The sequence below is a fragment of the Cervus canadensis genome, chromosome X (genome assembly GCF_019320065.1).
Source record: "Cervus canadensis isolate Bull #8, Minnesota chromosome X, ASM1932006v1, whole genome shotgun sequence".
Taxonomy (NCBI): Eukaryota; Metazoa; Chordata; class Mammalia; order Artiodactyla; family Cervidae; genus Cervus; species Cervus canadensis.
In genome coordinates, this window is record NC_057419.1 from 38,036,887 (window position 1) to 38,051,014 (window position 14,128).

Sequence of the window (14,128 nt, forward strand, 5' to 3'; positions counted from 1 at the left end):
GTATTTGGTGAAACTTGTGCTTTGCATTTTCCAATTTATCGATTGACTTACACACGGATTTGTCCTCTTCCAGGATGCTGGCTATGGTGAGAAGTCCTTTTTTGCTCCAGAAGAGGAAAATGAGGAAGATTTCCAGATGAAGATTGATGATGAGGTGAGATTTTAATCTTTATTAGTATATCCCATTTATCCTTAAAAAAAACAGGCTTATTGAGATGATTGACATACAGTAAATGGCACATGTTTAAAGTGTACTATTTGATACGTTTTGATGCATGTTTATACCTGTGAAATTGTCATGACAAGATAATGAGTTTATCTGTCACCTCCACAAGTTTGTGCCTCTTTAAAATCCCTTTCTCCCCTCTCCTCCTTTCTCTCTAACCCTCCCTGTCCCCTGACACCCACTGATCTGCTTTCTGTCACAGATCAGTTTGTATTTTTTAGAGTTTTAGATAAGTGAAATCATACAGTTATATGTACTCTTTTTTTAAATTGTGGTAAAATACATGTAACATAAAATTTATCACCTTAAACCTTTATGTGTGTAGTCAATAGTGTTAAAGTACATTCACACTGTTCAGCCAATCTCCAGAACTCTTTTCATCTTGCAAAACTGAAACTTGATTACTCATTAAGTAGTAATTCCCCTATTTTTCCCTCCCCCAGTCCCCAGCAACCACCCTTCTACTTTCTGTCCCTATGAATTTTGCTACTCTAGGTAGTTCGCCTAAGTGGAATCATACAATATTTGTTTTTATGTCACTGATTTATTTCATTTGGCATAATATTCTTAATACTCATTCATATTGTAGCATATGTCAGAATTTCTTTCCTCTTTTACGCCGAGTAATATTCTCTGGTATATATGTACACACACACAAACCATGGAATATTGTTTTGGTTATCCATTTGTCCATTGATGGACATTTGTATTATTTCCATGTCTTTTTTTTTTTTTTAATTTCCATGTCTTGGCTGTTGTGAATAGTGCCGCTGTGAACAGGGGCATGCAAATATCTCTTCAAAACCCTGCTTTCAATTCTTTTGCATATCTACCCAGAAATGGAATTACTGGATCACATGGTGGTTCTATTTTCAGTGTTTTGAGGAGCCTCCATAATGTTTTCCAAAGCATCTGCACTGTTTTACATCTTATCAATGATGTATAAGGGTTCCAGTTTCCTCACACTTTAACCAGCATTTGTTATTTATTGTTTTTTTAAAAGTAGTCATCTCAATGGGTGTGAGGTGATATCTTGGTGGTGTTTCAATTTGCATTTCCCTGATAGTTAGAATCTTTTCATGTGCTTGTTGGCTGTTTGTATGTCTTATTTTGAGAAACGTGTATTCAAGTCCTTTGCCCATTTTTGAATTGGGTTGTTTGTTTTTGTGATTGAGTTAGTTGTAGGAGTTACATATTCTAGGTATTAACATCTTTTCAGGTGTTTGTTATGCAAATACTTACTCTCATTCTGTAGGTTGCCTTTCACTTTGTTGTGTCCTTTGATGCAGAGAAATTTTACATTTTAATGTAGGCTAGTACAGTTTACCTATTTTACTTTTGTCCCTGTGCTCTTGGTTCCACATCTAAGAAATCAATGCCAAATCCAGCGTCAGGAAGCTTTTTCTCTGTTTTTTTTTCTTCTAAGAGTTTTACATTTTTAGTTCTTACATTTCAGTCTTTCTCACTTTGAATTAATTTTTGTATATGGTGTAAAGTAAAGGTCCATCTTTATTATTTTGTACGTTTTCCCAGTACCATTTGTTAAAAGTATACATTCTTTCTTGTCTGTGTTCTTCACTCTAATTATGCTGAGATTCATCCAGGTGGTTGTGTGTATTAATAGTTTGTTACTCTTATTGCTGTATAATATTCAATAGTATGGATGTATCACAGTTTGTTTAATTACCTGTCAAAGGACATTTTGGTTGTTCCCAGTTTTTGGCTATTATGAATAAAACTGCTATGAATATCTGTGTATAAATCTTTATATAGACATATGTTTCTTTTTTTTTCCCTTGGGTAAATATTTAGAAGTGGAATTGCTGGATTGTATGGTAGCTCTGTTTTACCTTTGGAGGAACTGCCAGACTTTTCCACAGTGGCTACACCATTTACATTCCTACTAGCAGTGTATGAGCATTCCAGTTTTTCCACATCTTTGTCGACACTTGTTATTTTCCATTTATTATTATTATTGCCCACCTATAGTGGGTGTGTCATTGCAGTTTTAATTTGCATTTCCCAGATAGCTAAAGATGTTGAGCATCTTTATGTGCTTATCATCCAGTAATCTTCTTTGGTTGAGGATCTATTTATCTCTTGCCCATTCTTATTTTTAATTAGTTACTTGTTTTCTTCTCGAATTTTGAGAGTTCTGGGTCCCAGTCCTTTATCAGATATATGATTTACAAAGATTTTCTCCCAATCTAAGGCTTGTCTTTTAATTATCTTAGCAGTGTCTTATGAAGAGCAGAAGTCTAACTTGTAAATCTTTTCCTTTGATGCGTATGGATTTTGTGTCAGGTCAAAAATTTTATCTAATTCAAAGTCGCAAAGATTTATTTTCTTCTAAAGGTTTTATTGTTTTAGATCTTAGGTTTAGATTCATTTTGAGTTAATTTTTGTTTAGAGTGCAAAGTGTTTAGATTAAGGTTCATCTTTTTGCATATGAATGTCCAGTTATTCTAGTACCGTTTGTCAAAAAATTAATTGATCTTTTAAAACAAAAGTTTGATCATATCACTCTTGCTCAAGGACTTCCTTTGGGTCCTCATTTGTTTTAGGAAGTAATCCGTAACGTTATTCACAAGACTTTATGTGATTTTGGTCTTGTAATATAGCTCTCATCTCCTCTCATCTGTCACTGACCATCTTATACTCTTAAGCTCCAAACATACTAAAGTTCATTCAGTTCCCTAAATTTATTTCTGCTGCTTTCTAGTATTTTGCAACTGTTATTCCCTCTGCCTAGAATATTTCCTTTTCACTCCTCTATCATCTGACCTTCATCTGGAAGTTATATTCTTTTGGAAGTTTTCCCTGACTCTTGCCCTCACTCCTACCCTTAATTTAGATTGGATCACCATCCTTTCCTTCTTTGTATACATATCCCAGGGACAGGGGAGCCTGGTGAGCTGCCGTCTATGGGATAGCACAGAGTCGGACATGACTGAAGTGACTTAGCAGCAGCAGCAGCACTTTTTGTTTTCCTGTCATGGCACTGATCATGCAGTATTGGATCCGGTTGGTTTATTTGTCTCTCCCTCACTGACATTAGGCCCCTGAGAAAGTAGTGCTTGACATGTAGATATTCAATAAATATTTGTTAAATGAGTGAATGCTTGTCAGTGAGGTCAGGCAGAGTGAGTAAAGAAGCATTGTTGTATGTACTGTACTTTTGAGGTTGGAGTGAACAATGAGTGGATGTCAGAATCTCCGAAATGAAAGATTCTTTTGAACGGCCTTCAAGATTGAATCTTGAATAGAGAATTGGCCACTTTATAGCTAAGCTAGTTATATAAACCTTCTCTGGTCTGTTTGGACAAGCACATTCCCCTTGTCTTAATTGCCTGCTTATTTTATGTGTCAGTAAACACCATTTATGGTTCTAGGAGAGGACAGGTCTTTTTGACCAAACCTGTGGCAGAGGTGGAATACACTTTGGTTTATTGCTACTGAGATTGGGGGCAGTACTTTGTAGAGCTTGTTTATCATCTAATTGGGAGAGTATGTATATGGGTCATTCTAAAGAAGGTATTTGAGCAATTAAACAATCAAATGTGGTCATCAGTCTAACTTAACTCTTTGAAAATCATGAGGGTGGGGACAACACTATCTTTGAGAACTCTCAGTCAAACCCAACGGATATGGAGCTGAAGAGGAGGGTACCGCTTTTCCATATATTCCTACTTAAACTGACTGAGACTTTGACCTCTTACTTATTATCATGATTTAAGTACCATAGAAAAGAACAGGCTGTGTCCTAGGCAGCTTTATGTAGCTATTGATCTCTGTGAACAGTTTAAGAAAGCATCAGATTGTACATTATTGTTATTATCCCCACCTTCTAAGTGTGGCTAGATATATAGCAAATGTTTTTCACCACCCCTTGAATCTTTTTTCATACCTCAGGTTCGCACTGCTCCTTGGAACACCACACGGGCTTTCATTGCTGCCATGAAGGGCAAGTGTCTCCTGGAGGTGACTGGGGTGGCAGATCCCACAGGATGTGGTGAAGGATTCTCCTATGTGAAGATTCCAAACAAACCAACACAGCAGAAGGTGAGACTGTCTGAATTTCTGGAAGGTGAAAAATCAGGGAAGGAAGAAATAGAGGTTAAGGGATGGAGATGAATGGATGGTGATCTGGGAAGCCATGGAAATGTTAACAGTATATCTTAGATGCCTATTATAAAGAGTTCAGCTTACTAGGATTCTTTCTTGTTTTGTTTCTGAGGTAGGATGATAAGGAGCCTCAGCCAGTGAAGAAGACAGTGACAGGAACAGATGCAGACCTCCGTCGCCTTTCACTGAAAAATGCCAAGCAACTTCTACGTAAATTTGGTGTGCCTGAGGAAGAGGTGGGCATGGAAGAGGAACACTTAGAGGCTCCCTGGGGCTCTTTATAGAGAGGGGAAAGCTTGGAGGCAGATATTAGGAACTATCTGGAGAATTTTGTAGTTTAGGTTGTGGTAGACTGAATCTTAGAGACTTCTTCAGGAGTTAGCTTTCTCAAAGCTTTCTGTCTAACCTGCTTTGGGTGATTTTTTTTTTTATCTAGCTTTCTAACCATGTGCCCTGGTTTTTTCCTTTGAAATCTCTGAATGATTTGTGTGTGTGTCTCTCTCTTGTAGATTAAGAAGTTGTCCCGCTGGGAAGTGATCGATGTAGTACGCACAATGTCAACAGAACAAGCCCGCTCTGGAGAGGGACCCATGAGTAAATTTGCCCGTGGATCAAGGTTTTCTGTGGCTGAGCATCAAGAGCGTTATAAAGAGGAATGCCAGCGCATCTTTGACCTGCAGAACAAGTGTGTTGTTTTAGTACTGCAGGAGATCTAAGCTGGAAAGGGGAGGGGGTCTCAGACATTATTTTATAGGGGAGAGAAGGTCACCTAAAATGTGACTAGGTGGTCAGGTATCTGAGATTTCAGGGTGATATCTATTCATGATAGTGCTGTGGTACCTACTCTCTTCAAAACAATAGGCAAAGTTTTTGTTTTTTGTTTGTTTTGCTTTTTTAAATTTTGTGTTGGGATATAGCTAATTAACAATGTTGTGATAGTTTCAGGTGAACAGGAAAGGACTTAGTCAGCCATATACATGTATCCATTCTTCCCCAATCTCCACTCCCATCCAGGCCTGGCAGAGGTTTTCAGTGGCAAGAAGTGCTAGGTTCCATGGCAAATCTTGTGGCCTACTTGAGCCTGGCAGCCATTACAGTGGTGATAGGGGATTGTGGGGGTTTTTTTTGGAGGCTTAGTGTTTAGAGGATGATAATGCCCTATTAAAAATAACCACTGTGCTGATTTGTTGTTTCTCAGGCTTTTTCCAAGAATTCTGAAAGAGTTGCTATACTATTTCATATTTTGAACTTGCCTCATTGACTGAATTTCTAGGAAAACTTGCAGAGCTCTTCTGTTCAGGGTCCCATGTCTTAGTGGATTTTGAATATTTCTCTTTTAAGGTTGATTTCTCAATTTCCTACTCTTGCCTAAACTAAAATTGTTTCTTCAGCTTTTTAAAAACTTATGTTTCCCCTCCTTTTAAATTTAATATTATTTTGTCTTTTTAGGGTTTTATCATCAACCGAAATCTTATCAACTGACACAGACAGCAGCTCAGCTGAAGACAGTGACTTTGAGGAAATGGGAAAAAACATAGAGAACATGTTGCAAAATAAGAAAACCAGCTCTCAGCTGTCACGTGAACGGGAGGAGCAGGAACGGAAGGAACTACAGAGGATGCTATTGGGTGAGGGTAGTGACTTTACAGATAGACAGACAAAAAAAAGAAAGATTGAAAAATTGTAAATAACTGCCCACTAATAACTAAGGTAAAGATGGAGGCAGGAAAAGTAGGAGATGAGTATAGAAAAGCCCATAGATGAAGTAGAGAGATGCTGCAAACTGGACTCTAGATATGTCTGTGGGGCACAAATTGAAGAGATGCTGCCAGTCTGCTACTGCCTTTGTATCAGGCCTGGCCAAACCAAGACGATCATGGCTGTACATCACTTGAGCTTTCTGGGCATTCATCCTAGAGGGTAAGAGTTTTTAATAGATTTGGGGGTTGTTCATGAACCCTCTGAAATCACATGTAGAAATCAGTACAGGTGTACTTTTTCTGAGGAGAAGATCCATGGCTTTCAGAAGATTCTCAGAGGAGTCTTAGATTCTAAAAAGAGTTTAAACTCACCAACCCTAAATTGCATAAATTGAGGGTGGGGATGATGAAGGCCTGAACTGGTTTGAGATGTGGTCATTAGGAATGACCTAAAAAAGGAGAGAGATCAAAGTCATGCTAAGGTTTCACTCTGGCTTGCTGTAAAGATGGTGGTACCATTAATTAGGGTAGTACATTTCAGAAAAAGAAGCAGGTTTAAGAAGGAAAGGTATAATATGTGGATTTTGAGGTCCTTATGACACTCCCCAGTATAGATGTCAAAGAGGCAATTGAGAACTTGGATGTAGATACTGAGAGAGGATAAAGGCTGAAGATGAACGTTTTAAATGACTACACTTACAGTAGTCTTTCCTTTGTTTTCCCTTTGTAAAAGCTTTGTGTGATTCAGTTGTTCTGACTACTTTGTAAAGATGTGATAAAGCCTTTCCTCGAATTGTGGTCTTGGACCAGCAATGTCTACATCATGTGGAAGCTTGTTAGAAATGCAGTCTCAGGTTTCACTCCAAACCTGCTGAATTAGAATCTGTATTTTAACACGATCCTCAGATGATTCCTGTTCATTCATATTAAAGTTTGAGAAGCATACTCTAGGCCTTAAGACTCTGGAGTTTTTCTGTGGTGTCATTTCTGCCTGCCGCGCCCTAGCCCCCACCCCCGCCATCCCCAGTGCTTGGGTGCTTTTCTATAATGTGATCATCAACTACTTCCTGCTTGGATTTTCCTTTGGTGCATTTGTTCAAAGAAATCAAAATACAGCTACTGCTCTGCTGTCCTCCATATGACAAACGTGTGTCTTTGAGATCCTCTCAGAACTTTCTGTACTTATAAAAATGGGAGCATTGACAGTGATAAAATGAAAATGAAGTCAGGAAAGGACAACTAGTGTATCCTTGGGGCTGGTGGTGACTTTGATGCTTTCTATAGAACAATAGTTCTGTGGCATGTTGAGTTTGGGGGTCTCCACTCAACCCCAAGAAACTAGCCATTTAGGTGGTAGGGGGACTGTGTAGAAATCTTTTTCTCCTTGCAGCAGCAGGCTCAGCAGCATCAGGAAACAATCACAGAGATGATGACACTGCTTCTGTGACAAGCCTTAATTCTTCTGCCACTGGCCGTTGTCTCAAGATTTATCGCACGTTTCGCGATGAGGAGGGGAAAGAATATGTTCGCTGTGAGACGGTCCGAAAGCCAGCTGTCATTGATGCCTATGTGCGCATACGGACCACAAAAGACGAGGAATTCATGTGAGTTTGACTTCCCACTCACCAGTGTGATAAGGAGAATGATAATGATGGGGAAGGGGGTGAGGATGGATACTTGATTTTAGTGACAAGATTCTGCACAGTTGTCCCTGGAAATCTGTGTTAATTGAGAACCATCTTGCCTTTAGAACTTTGGGTTTGAACAGAGCCAGACCACAGGGAGAATCCCCAGTTTGCTGTAAAATAAAGGCATGTTTTAAGTTCTCGCTGGGTCCTTTGTGTTTTTGTTGGTTGATTGGCAAAAATCTTAGGGGGTCCTCATTCTGAGAGAGGTACCTCTGCACATGGAAGACTGATGAGCAGGTTAAGTGGGAATGCCATGTAGCCCCTTTTGTTTCAGTATTATTTTAGTTCTGAGATGTTTGCTATCAGGACAGTTTTCTTGGTTTTAAGTTTGCTTATGGATCTGTGAATTTTTTTCCCCTTTATATAGTCGAAAATTTGCCCTTTTTGATGAACAACATCGAGAAGAGATGCGAAAAGAACGGCGGAGGATTCAAGAGCAACTGAGGCGACTTAAGCGAAACCAGGAAAAGGAGAAGCTTAAGGGTCCTCCTGAGAAGAAGCCCAAAAAAATGAAGGAGCGTCCTGACCTAAAAGTAAGTATAGTGTAATATCATAACTAACAAAGCAGAGAAAGAAAGCATACCTTTTCCCTTAGCTTTTGGCATCCTACCTTACTGCGAATGAAGGCAGTATTATGGAAAGCTAGTTTGAACTGATGTGGCCACTTGGGTGTTATAATTACAACTGGAACTGATAATACCAGATTTAATCTAGTGTCACTGGGTGTCATTTTATGCTTCATCCATTGAAAATATTTTCTATGAGTTGAGACAGGTGTGGTGGGTTTTTTTGACATGTATATTTATGTACATATGTAGACACATCTTGTTTTTAAATTGCATGTATTAAAAGCAGTGACTGAGAAAACATACAATACAGGTTGCTTTGCATAGTTTAGGTATCACTGTGCAGTGCATCACAAAATGAGGCAACTGTGGTACAGTGGAAAGAGCCGTGGACTTGGAAACAGAAGATCTGGGTTCAGGTTCTTCTTCTGCCATTTAGTAACTCTGTGACCATAACCTCTCCAACCTATTTTTTCTTCTTTAAAATGATACCTATCTCACAATGGTATTGTATTAAGGAATGTAATACATGGGAAGCATTTTATACCTGGTAAAATTCTCAACAAATGTGAACTGCTGTTGACATGTACTGAGCTCATTAAGTATTCTAATGTTTCTTGTATGTGATATTATGTGATACAGTATTGATCCCATTTTACAGATGACAGGGCAGTTGCACAACTAAGATGGAGACTTGTTTTGTTGTTGTTGTTTCGGCTTTTTATGTGTGTGGAGTGTTGTGTGTGTTTTTTTACTCTCTCTCTCTTTTTTTTTTTTTTTTGGCTGCACTGCATTGCCTGTAGGATCTTAGTTCCCTAACCAGGGATTGAACCCAGGTCCTCTGCAGTGAGAACAGAGTCCTAACCACTGACTGCCAGGGAATTTCAAGAGACTTAGTATTATTAAGCCTTTTCCTTGAGACTGGGAATATACTCATTCTGGCTGCCTGTGCTTCTGAATGCAACCTTGGGCTTCCAATAGCCTTCTGCATTTTTAATGTTTGCATAGTTTACAACTTAAGTTGGGTTAAAAATCCTCTGCCTTTTCTTCCTCATTTGATTTTTAAAGTAACGTTCAGTCTCTGGATTTCATTTTGTTTTTAATATGTTATTTCCATACATGTACTTTTGTTCGGTGGCTTCTGGTTGAAAGGTGTGTACCGAGTCTGTGAGAATAAAAGTTCTGGGCCTGCCTTTGTTTCTCTTCTGCCTTCTGTGTATTTCTTAAAGCTAACATGAAGAAGCCTGCTTACCTCTGACATGTTGATACTTTCCCTTTTACAGCTGAAATGTGGGGCTTGTGGTGCCATTGGGCACATGAGAACAAACAAATTCTGCCCTCTTTATTATCAAACAAATGCACCCCCTTCCAACCCTGTTGCCATGACAGAGGAGCAGGAGGAGGAGTTGGAAAAGACAGTCATTCATAATGATAATGAGGAACTTATCAAGGTTGAAGGGACCAAGATTGTCCTAGGGAAACAGCTAATTGAGAGGTAAGAGCAGTGGGAGAGATCTGTTGGAGGTTGGCGATATTGGTGGGGGGCAGGGGTGGATGTGATGTGTTCTCTGAAGTGGAACTGAGGACATAGGAACTTTAATGGACTTCCCTCAGTAATTGTTGCCAGTAATGGAAATTATAGTCTTGTAAAGCACTCATTAGGCTACACCACCCACTTGCCCTTGGGCACGCTACTCAACTTTTCTGAGTCTTAGTTTCCTTATTTGCAAAATAAAATCATCCTTTCAAGGGTAGCTATGAAGGTAAAATGAAGGAGACTATATAAAGCAAGTAGTACAGTACCTGGTATGTACTAAATGCTCTTCCTGTTCTGATTCCAGGCACTTGTAATATTTGTAAGGTCCCTGATCTCAGATGTTCTGATAATGGACCAGCCAAAAAGATTGAGGAGACAGACTATGCTTACACTTACCTAGCCCTTGTCCTCAGAGAATTTGATAATCAAGTAGAAAAGTTTTTTTCTAACTGAATATTTATTGCCTTCGGGTTCAAACAAATCAGGCAAAAACCACTACAATATTGTAAAGTAATTAGCCTCCAACTAATATAAATAAATGAAAAAAAAAGAATAGAAAAGTTTTTTTTTTTAATTCATTTTTTACAATGTTGTATTGGTTTCTGCTGTACAATGAGAAAAGTTTTTAAATTAAAAAAAGAATCCCCCCAACTTTTTAGTTTGAAAATTGCAAACCTACAGAAGAGCTGAAGGAATAATATAGTATGTTTTTTCTCTAAATTCACCAGCTGTTAACATTTGTCACATTTGTTTCATCTTTTTGTATCTAAAACGTTTTCTTTTTTGCTGAAACATTTGGAAGTTGTAGGCATCATGACATTTCTCTCAAATTCTTTAGCACACATCTCCAAAGAATAAGGATATAACAAACATGATACTTGGAGAAGGAAATGACAACCCATTCCAATATTCTTGCCTGGAAAATCCCATAGATAGTAGAGCCCGGCAGGCTGTGTAGTCCATGGGGTCGCAAAGAGTTGGACATGACTGAAGTGACCTAGCATGCACAAACATGATACTATTACTACACCTAAGAAATTTAACATTAGTTCAGTAGTATCTAATATTCAGTCCTTATTCAGATTTCCCCAGTTGTCTCAATATTCTTTATTGCCTACACCCTACTTCCATTCAGGATCAATTCCAGTTCAAACATCAAGTATTTTGAATCTCTCTTAATGTAGAACTGTCTTCCCCACCTTGTTTTTCATGACATTGAATTTTTCGAAAAGTCCAGGTCAATGGTCTCATAAAATATTCCACATTTTAGATGTGTCTGTTTTTGTGTTGATGTATATTTATCTTTGGCAAGATTGCAGCAGAAGTAATATTATGCATTTACCGCACCACATGAAAAAGCATATAATGTCAGTATATGCTCCTCAGTATTTTGATCATCTTATTAAAGTGGTAATACTCAGATTCCTCTATAATAAAGATACTTTTTTTCCCATTGTAATTAATTTGTGGGTGAATATCCTGTTCTCTTACAATATTTCTCTCAATAGTTTTAACATCCATTGATGATCATTACCTAACTCATTTATTACATAGGGGGTTGCTTCATTGTTTTTCTAATTCTATCATTCTTTACACTAAGTGGCATTCTGTAAAGCAGGGCTTCTCCCTCTTTTTTTGAATATTACTATGGATTCTGAAATTCTTCCTTTTGTAAACTATAATATATTAAAATCTATTAACATCATTATTAATTTGGTTGCTCAGATTGTCCCAGATTTGATCCCTTCAAGCCAGAACCTGTATCCTTTTGAAATGAACCTATAAATTTTGCAAACTTCTTTGCTTTCTGGCACTAGATGTCAGGCTTTCCTTGAAATTTCTCTGTCCCAGACCCAGAATCAGCTCTTTCTCAGGGAGTCCTGGTTCCTTTTATTGGGGAATAGTATTTTGGAACCAATATCTAGGTGTTAAGTATCCTCATTGCCACTGAGATGTCACTGCTTCTAGGTTCTTAGTAGATAGAACTAGGAAATATACAAATATTGTAAGTCACAACCTCATATCAATACTTCCAAAACAAATTATATCTATTGATTCTTCATCTTTTTCTGTTTTTTAGCTATAGTTTGCATTTTATTTTTAGCTTACACTTTTTAGGTTCTTGATTTAATTAAAATCAGTGAAAACATTGTATCACCTCTATTTGTACATCATTTAGTTTTATTCTTTTTCTGTTTTATTTATATCCTCTTGGTTCCCAGCATCAGTGTATTTATACATTTGCCCATCCTGTGATATGTGCAAGATAGTTTGAGAATTTGGAGAAGGAAATGGCAACCTACTCCAGTATTCTTGCTTGGAAAATCCCATGCACAGAGGAGCCTGGCGGGCTACGGTTCATGGGGTCGCAAAGAGTCAGACACGACTGAGCAACTGAGCACACATACTACTACCAACAACAAACATGTAAAGTAGATTCAAGATATTTTCTGTAATTTGTTGTCCTTGGATTATATGCCACAGGACTTGACAGTCAGGGTATTTTTTTTTTCTTTTTTGACAGTCAGGGTATTATATTCAAAATATATTTATTTTTTGAGTATGTAATTTTTAATTTAATATGTAGTTATATTCACTTATTCTGTTTAGATTTGAGAGTTTTTTCCTATCCTTGTTAATTTATCAGCATCTATAGTAGTCATGTTTTAAAGCACATTAGAAAAAGGAAATATAGTATCTTGATCTCATATGATTAAAGGGAAGTAGGTAGTTGGGCTTTTAATGATTGAGGGAACTCAAACTATTTTTTTCTCTTCTTTTCGGCCACTCCGTGTGGCATCCGGGATCCTAGTTCCCCAACCAAGGACTGAACCCATGCCTCCTGCAGTGAGAGCATGGAGTCCTAACCACTGGACCATTAAGGAAGTCCCTAGTTTTTCTTTTCAAACAAGCTTTAATTTCTTCCTTGTTTCTATTCTGAATAAGTTAAATTTCCTAGCCCTTTTATCCTGAGATAGAATATTCGAGATGGAAAGACTCTGGAAATTCCTTTAGCCTAGTTCCTTTATCTTCCAAGTAGGAAACTGAGGTGAACTTGTGGCTTGCTTAGTTCTTTATTTATTTGGAGATACTATGAGGTCTTGCCCGATCTGAGCCTTAGGATGTGGATGTCTGGCCTTTAGTTTGGCTTTTTACTCCCCAGGCTCATGCTCAGGTACTTTGGGCTTTTTCTTTGTGGTTGCTTTTTTTCTGGGGGCTAGAAATAGGGACTGCATGCTATGAAAGTGTTATGATTATTACAGCGCAGATGAGGTTCGCAGAAAATCTCTGGTTCTCAAGTTCCCTAAGCAGCAACTTCCTCCCAAGAAGAAACGGCGAGTTGGAACTACTGTTCATTGTGACTATTTGAATGTGAGTATCTGCATTGCTGCTTTCTGACCAGATGGGATTCTCATTAATTCCCCCAGTCCTAAGCCGTGGCCCTGATAACAGCCTTAGATTCTCCCTGTGGTATTGCCCTGAGAATTACATGTACTGCTCATTACAAGGTTTCCAAAATGTATTTTTTTTTAATTTAAAGAAGCATTCTGATATTTTGTTTCTCCTTAGAGACCTCATAAGTCCATTCACCGGCGCCGGACAGACCCCATGGTGACATTGTCATCCATTTTGGAGTCTATCATCAATGACATGAGAGATCTTCCGAATGTGAGTTCACTGCATTCAGGTCTACAGTATGGATGGCAAGGCCCTTTGTTCTGTCTGATTTCAGATAGAGGCCAGTATAATCCTAAGAACCTCAAACTCCTTATTCTTTGGGATTTAGTTTGTTTATTTTTTAACAGTTAGTAGAGGAAACAGTCAGACTTGCTCCATCTAGAGAGATTCCTTTGAGAGTTGATGGCCAGGTAGAGACAGGTAAGATGTGAGAGAGTCTTGAGGAATTGGTTATGGCAAATGTTCTTTGCTCATGGATGGTGCTGGCTCTTGTTTGCACAGACATACCCTTTCCACACTCCAGTCAATGCAAAGGTCGTAAAGGACTACTACAAGATCATCACCCGGCCGATGGACTTACAGACACTCCGTGAAAATGTGCGTAAACGCCTCTACCCATCTCGGGAAGAGTTCAGGGAGCATTTGGAGCTAATTGTGAAAAATAGTGCAACCTACAATGGTAAGAATCATCTGTCTTTGACTGCAAAGGTCACCTTTCAGATCCTTTTTTAATTCCTTACTAGTCCTAGATTCAGACTAGATTGGACTGATGGAAAGGACCTACAATGTACTAGTGAATTTGAGGGTTATGAAAATCAGATAATGTA

General features: G+C 38.3%; 1 protein-coding gene across 7 annotated transcripts in view; it reads left to right on the plus strand.

Annotated features, from left to right (window-relative positions):
* Nucleotides 1–14,128, plus strand: part of TAF1 (TATA-box binding protein associated factor 1) — a 76,517-nt gene that overhangs the window by 22,535 nt on the left and 39,854 nt on the right. For 6 of the 7 annotated variants that reach the window (XM_043458217.1, XM_043458218.1, XM_043458212.1 and 3 more), the window contains exons 18-28: nt 74–154; nt 4,139–4,288; nt 4,468–4,587; nt 4,861–5,036; nt 5,801–5,979; nt 7,442–7,655; nt 8,107–8,272; nt 9,589–9,800; nt 13,106–13,214; nt 13,413–13,511; nt 13,803–13,980. In XM_043458217.1, the coding sequence (XP_043314152.1) occupies nt 74–154; nt 4,139–4,288; nt 4,468–4,587; nt 4,861–5,036; nt 5,801–5,979; nt 7,442–7,655; nt 8,107–8,272; nt 9,589–9,800; nt 13,106–13,214; nt 13,413–13,511; nt 13,803–13,980 (1,684 nt within the window). The remainder of the gene's footprint in view (nt 1–73; nt 155–4,138; nt 4,289–4,467; nt 4,588–4,860; nt 5,037–5,800; nt 5,980–7,441; nt 7,656–8,106; nt 8,273–9,588; nt 9,801–13,105; nt 13,215–13,412; nt 13,512–13,802; nt 13,981–14,128) is intronic. The other variant, XM_043458213.1, reaches the window with a different exon arrangement.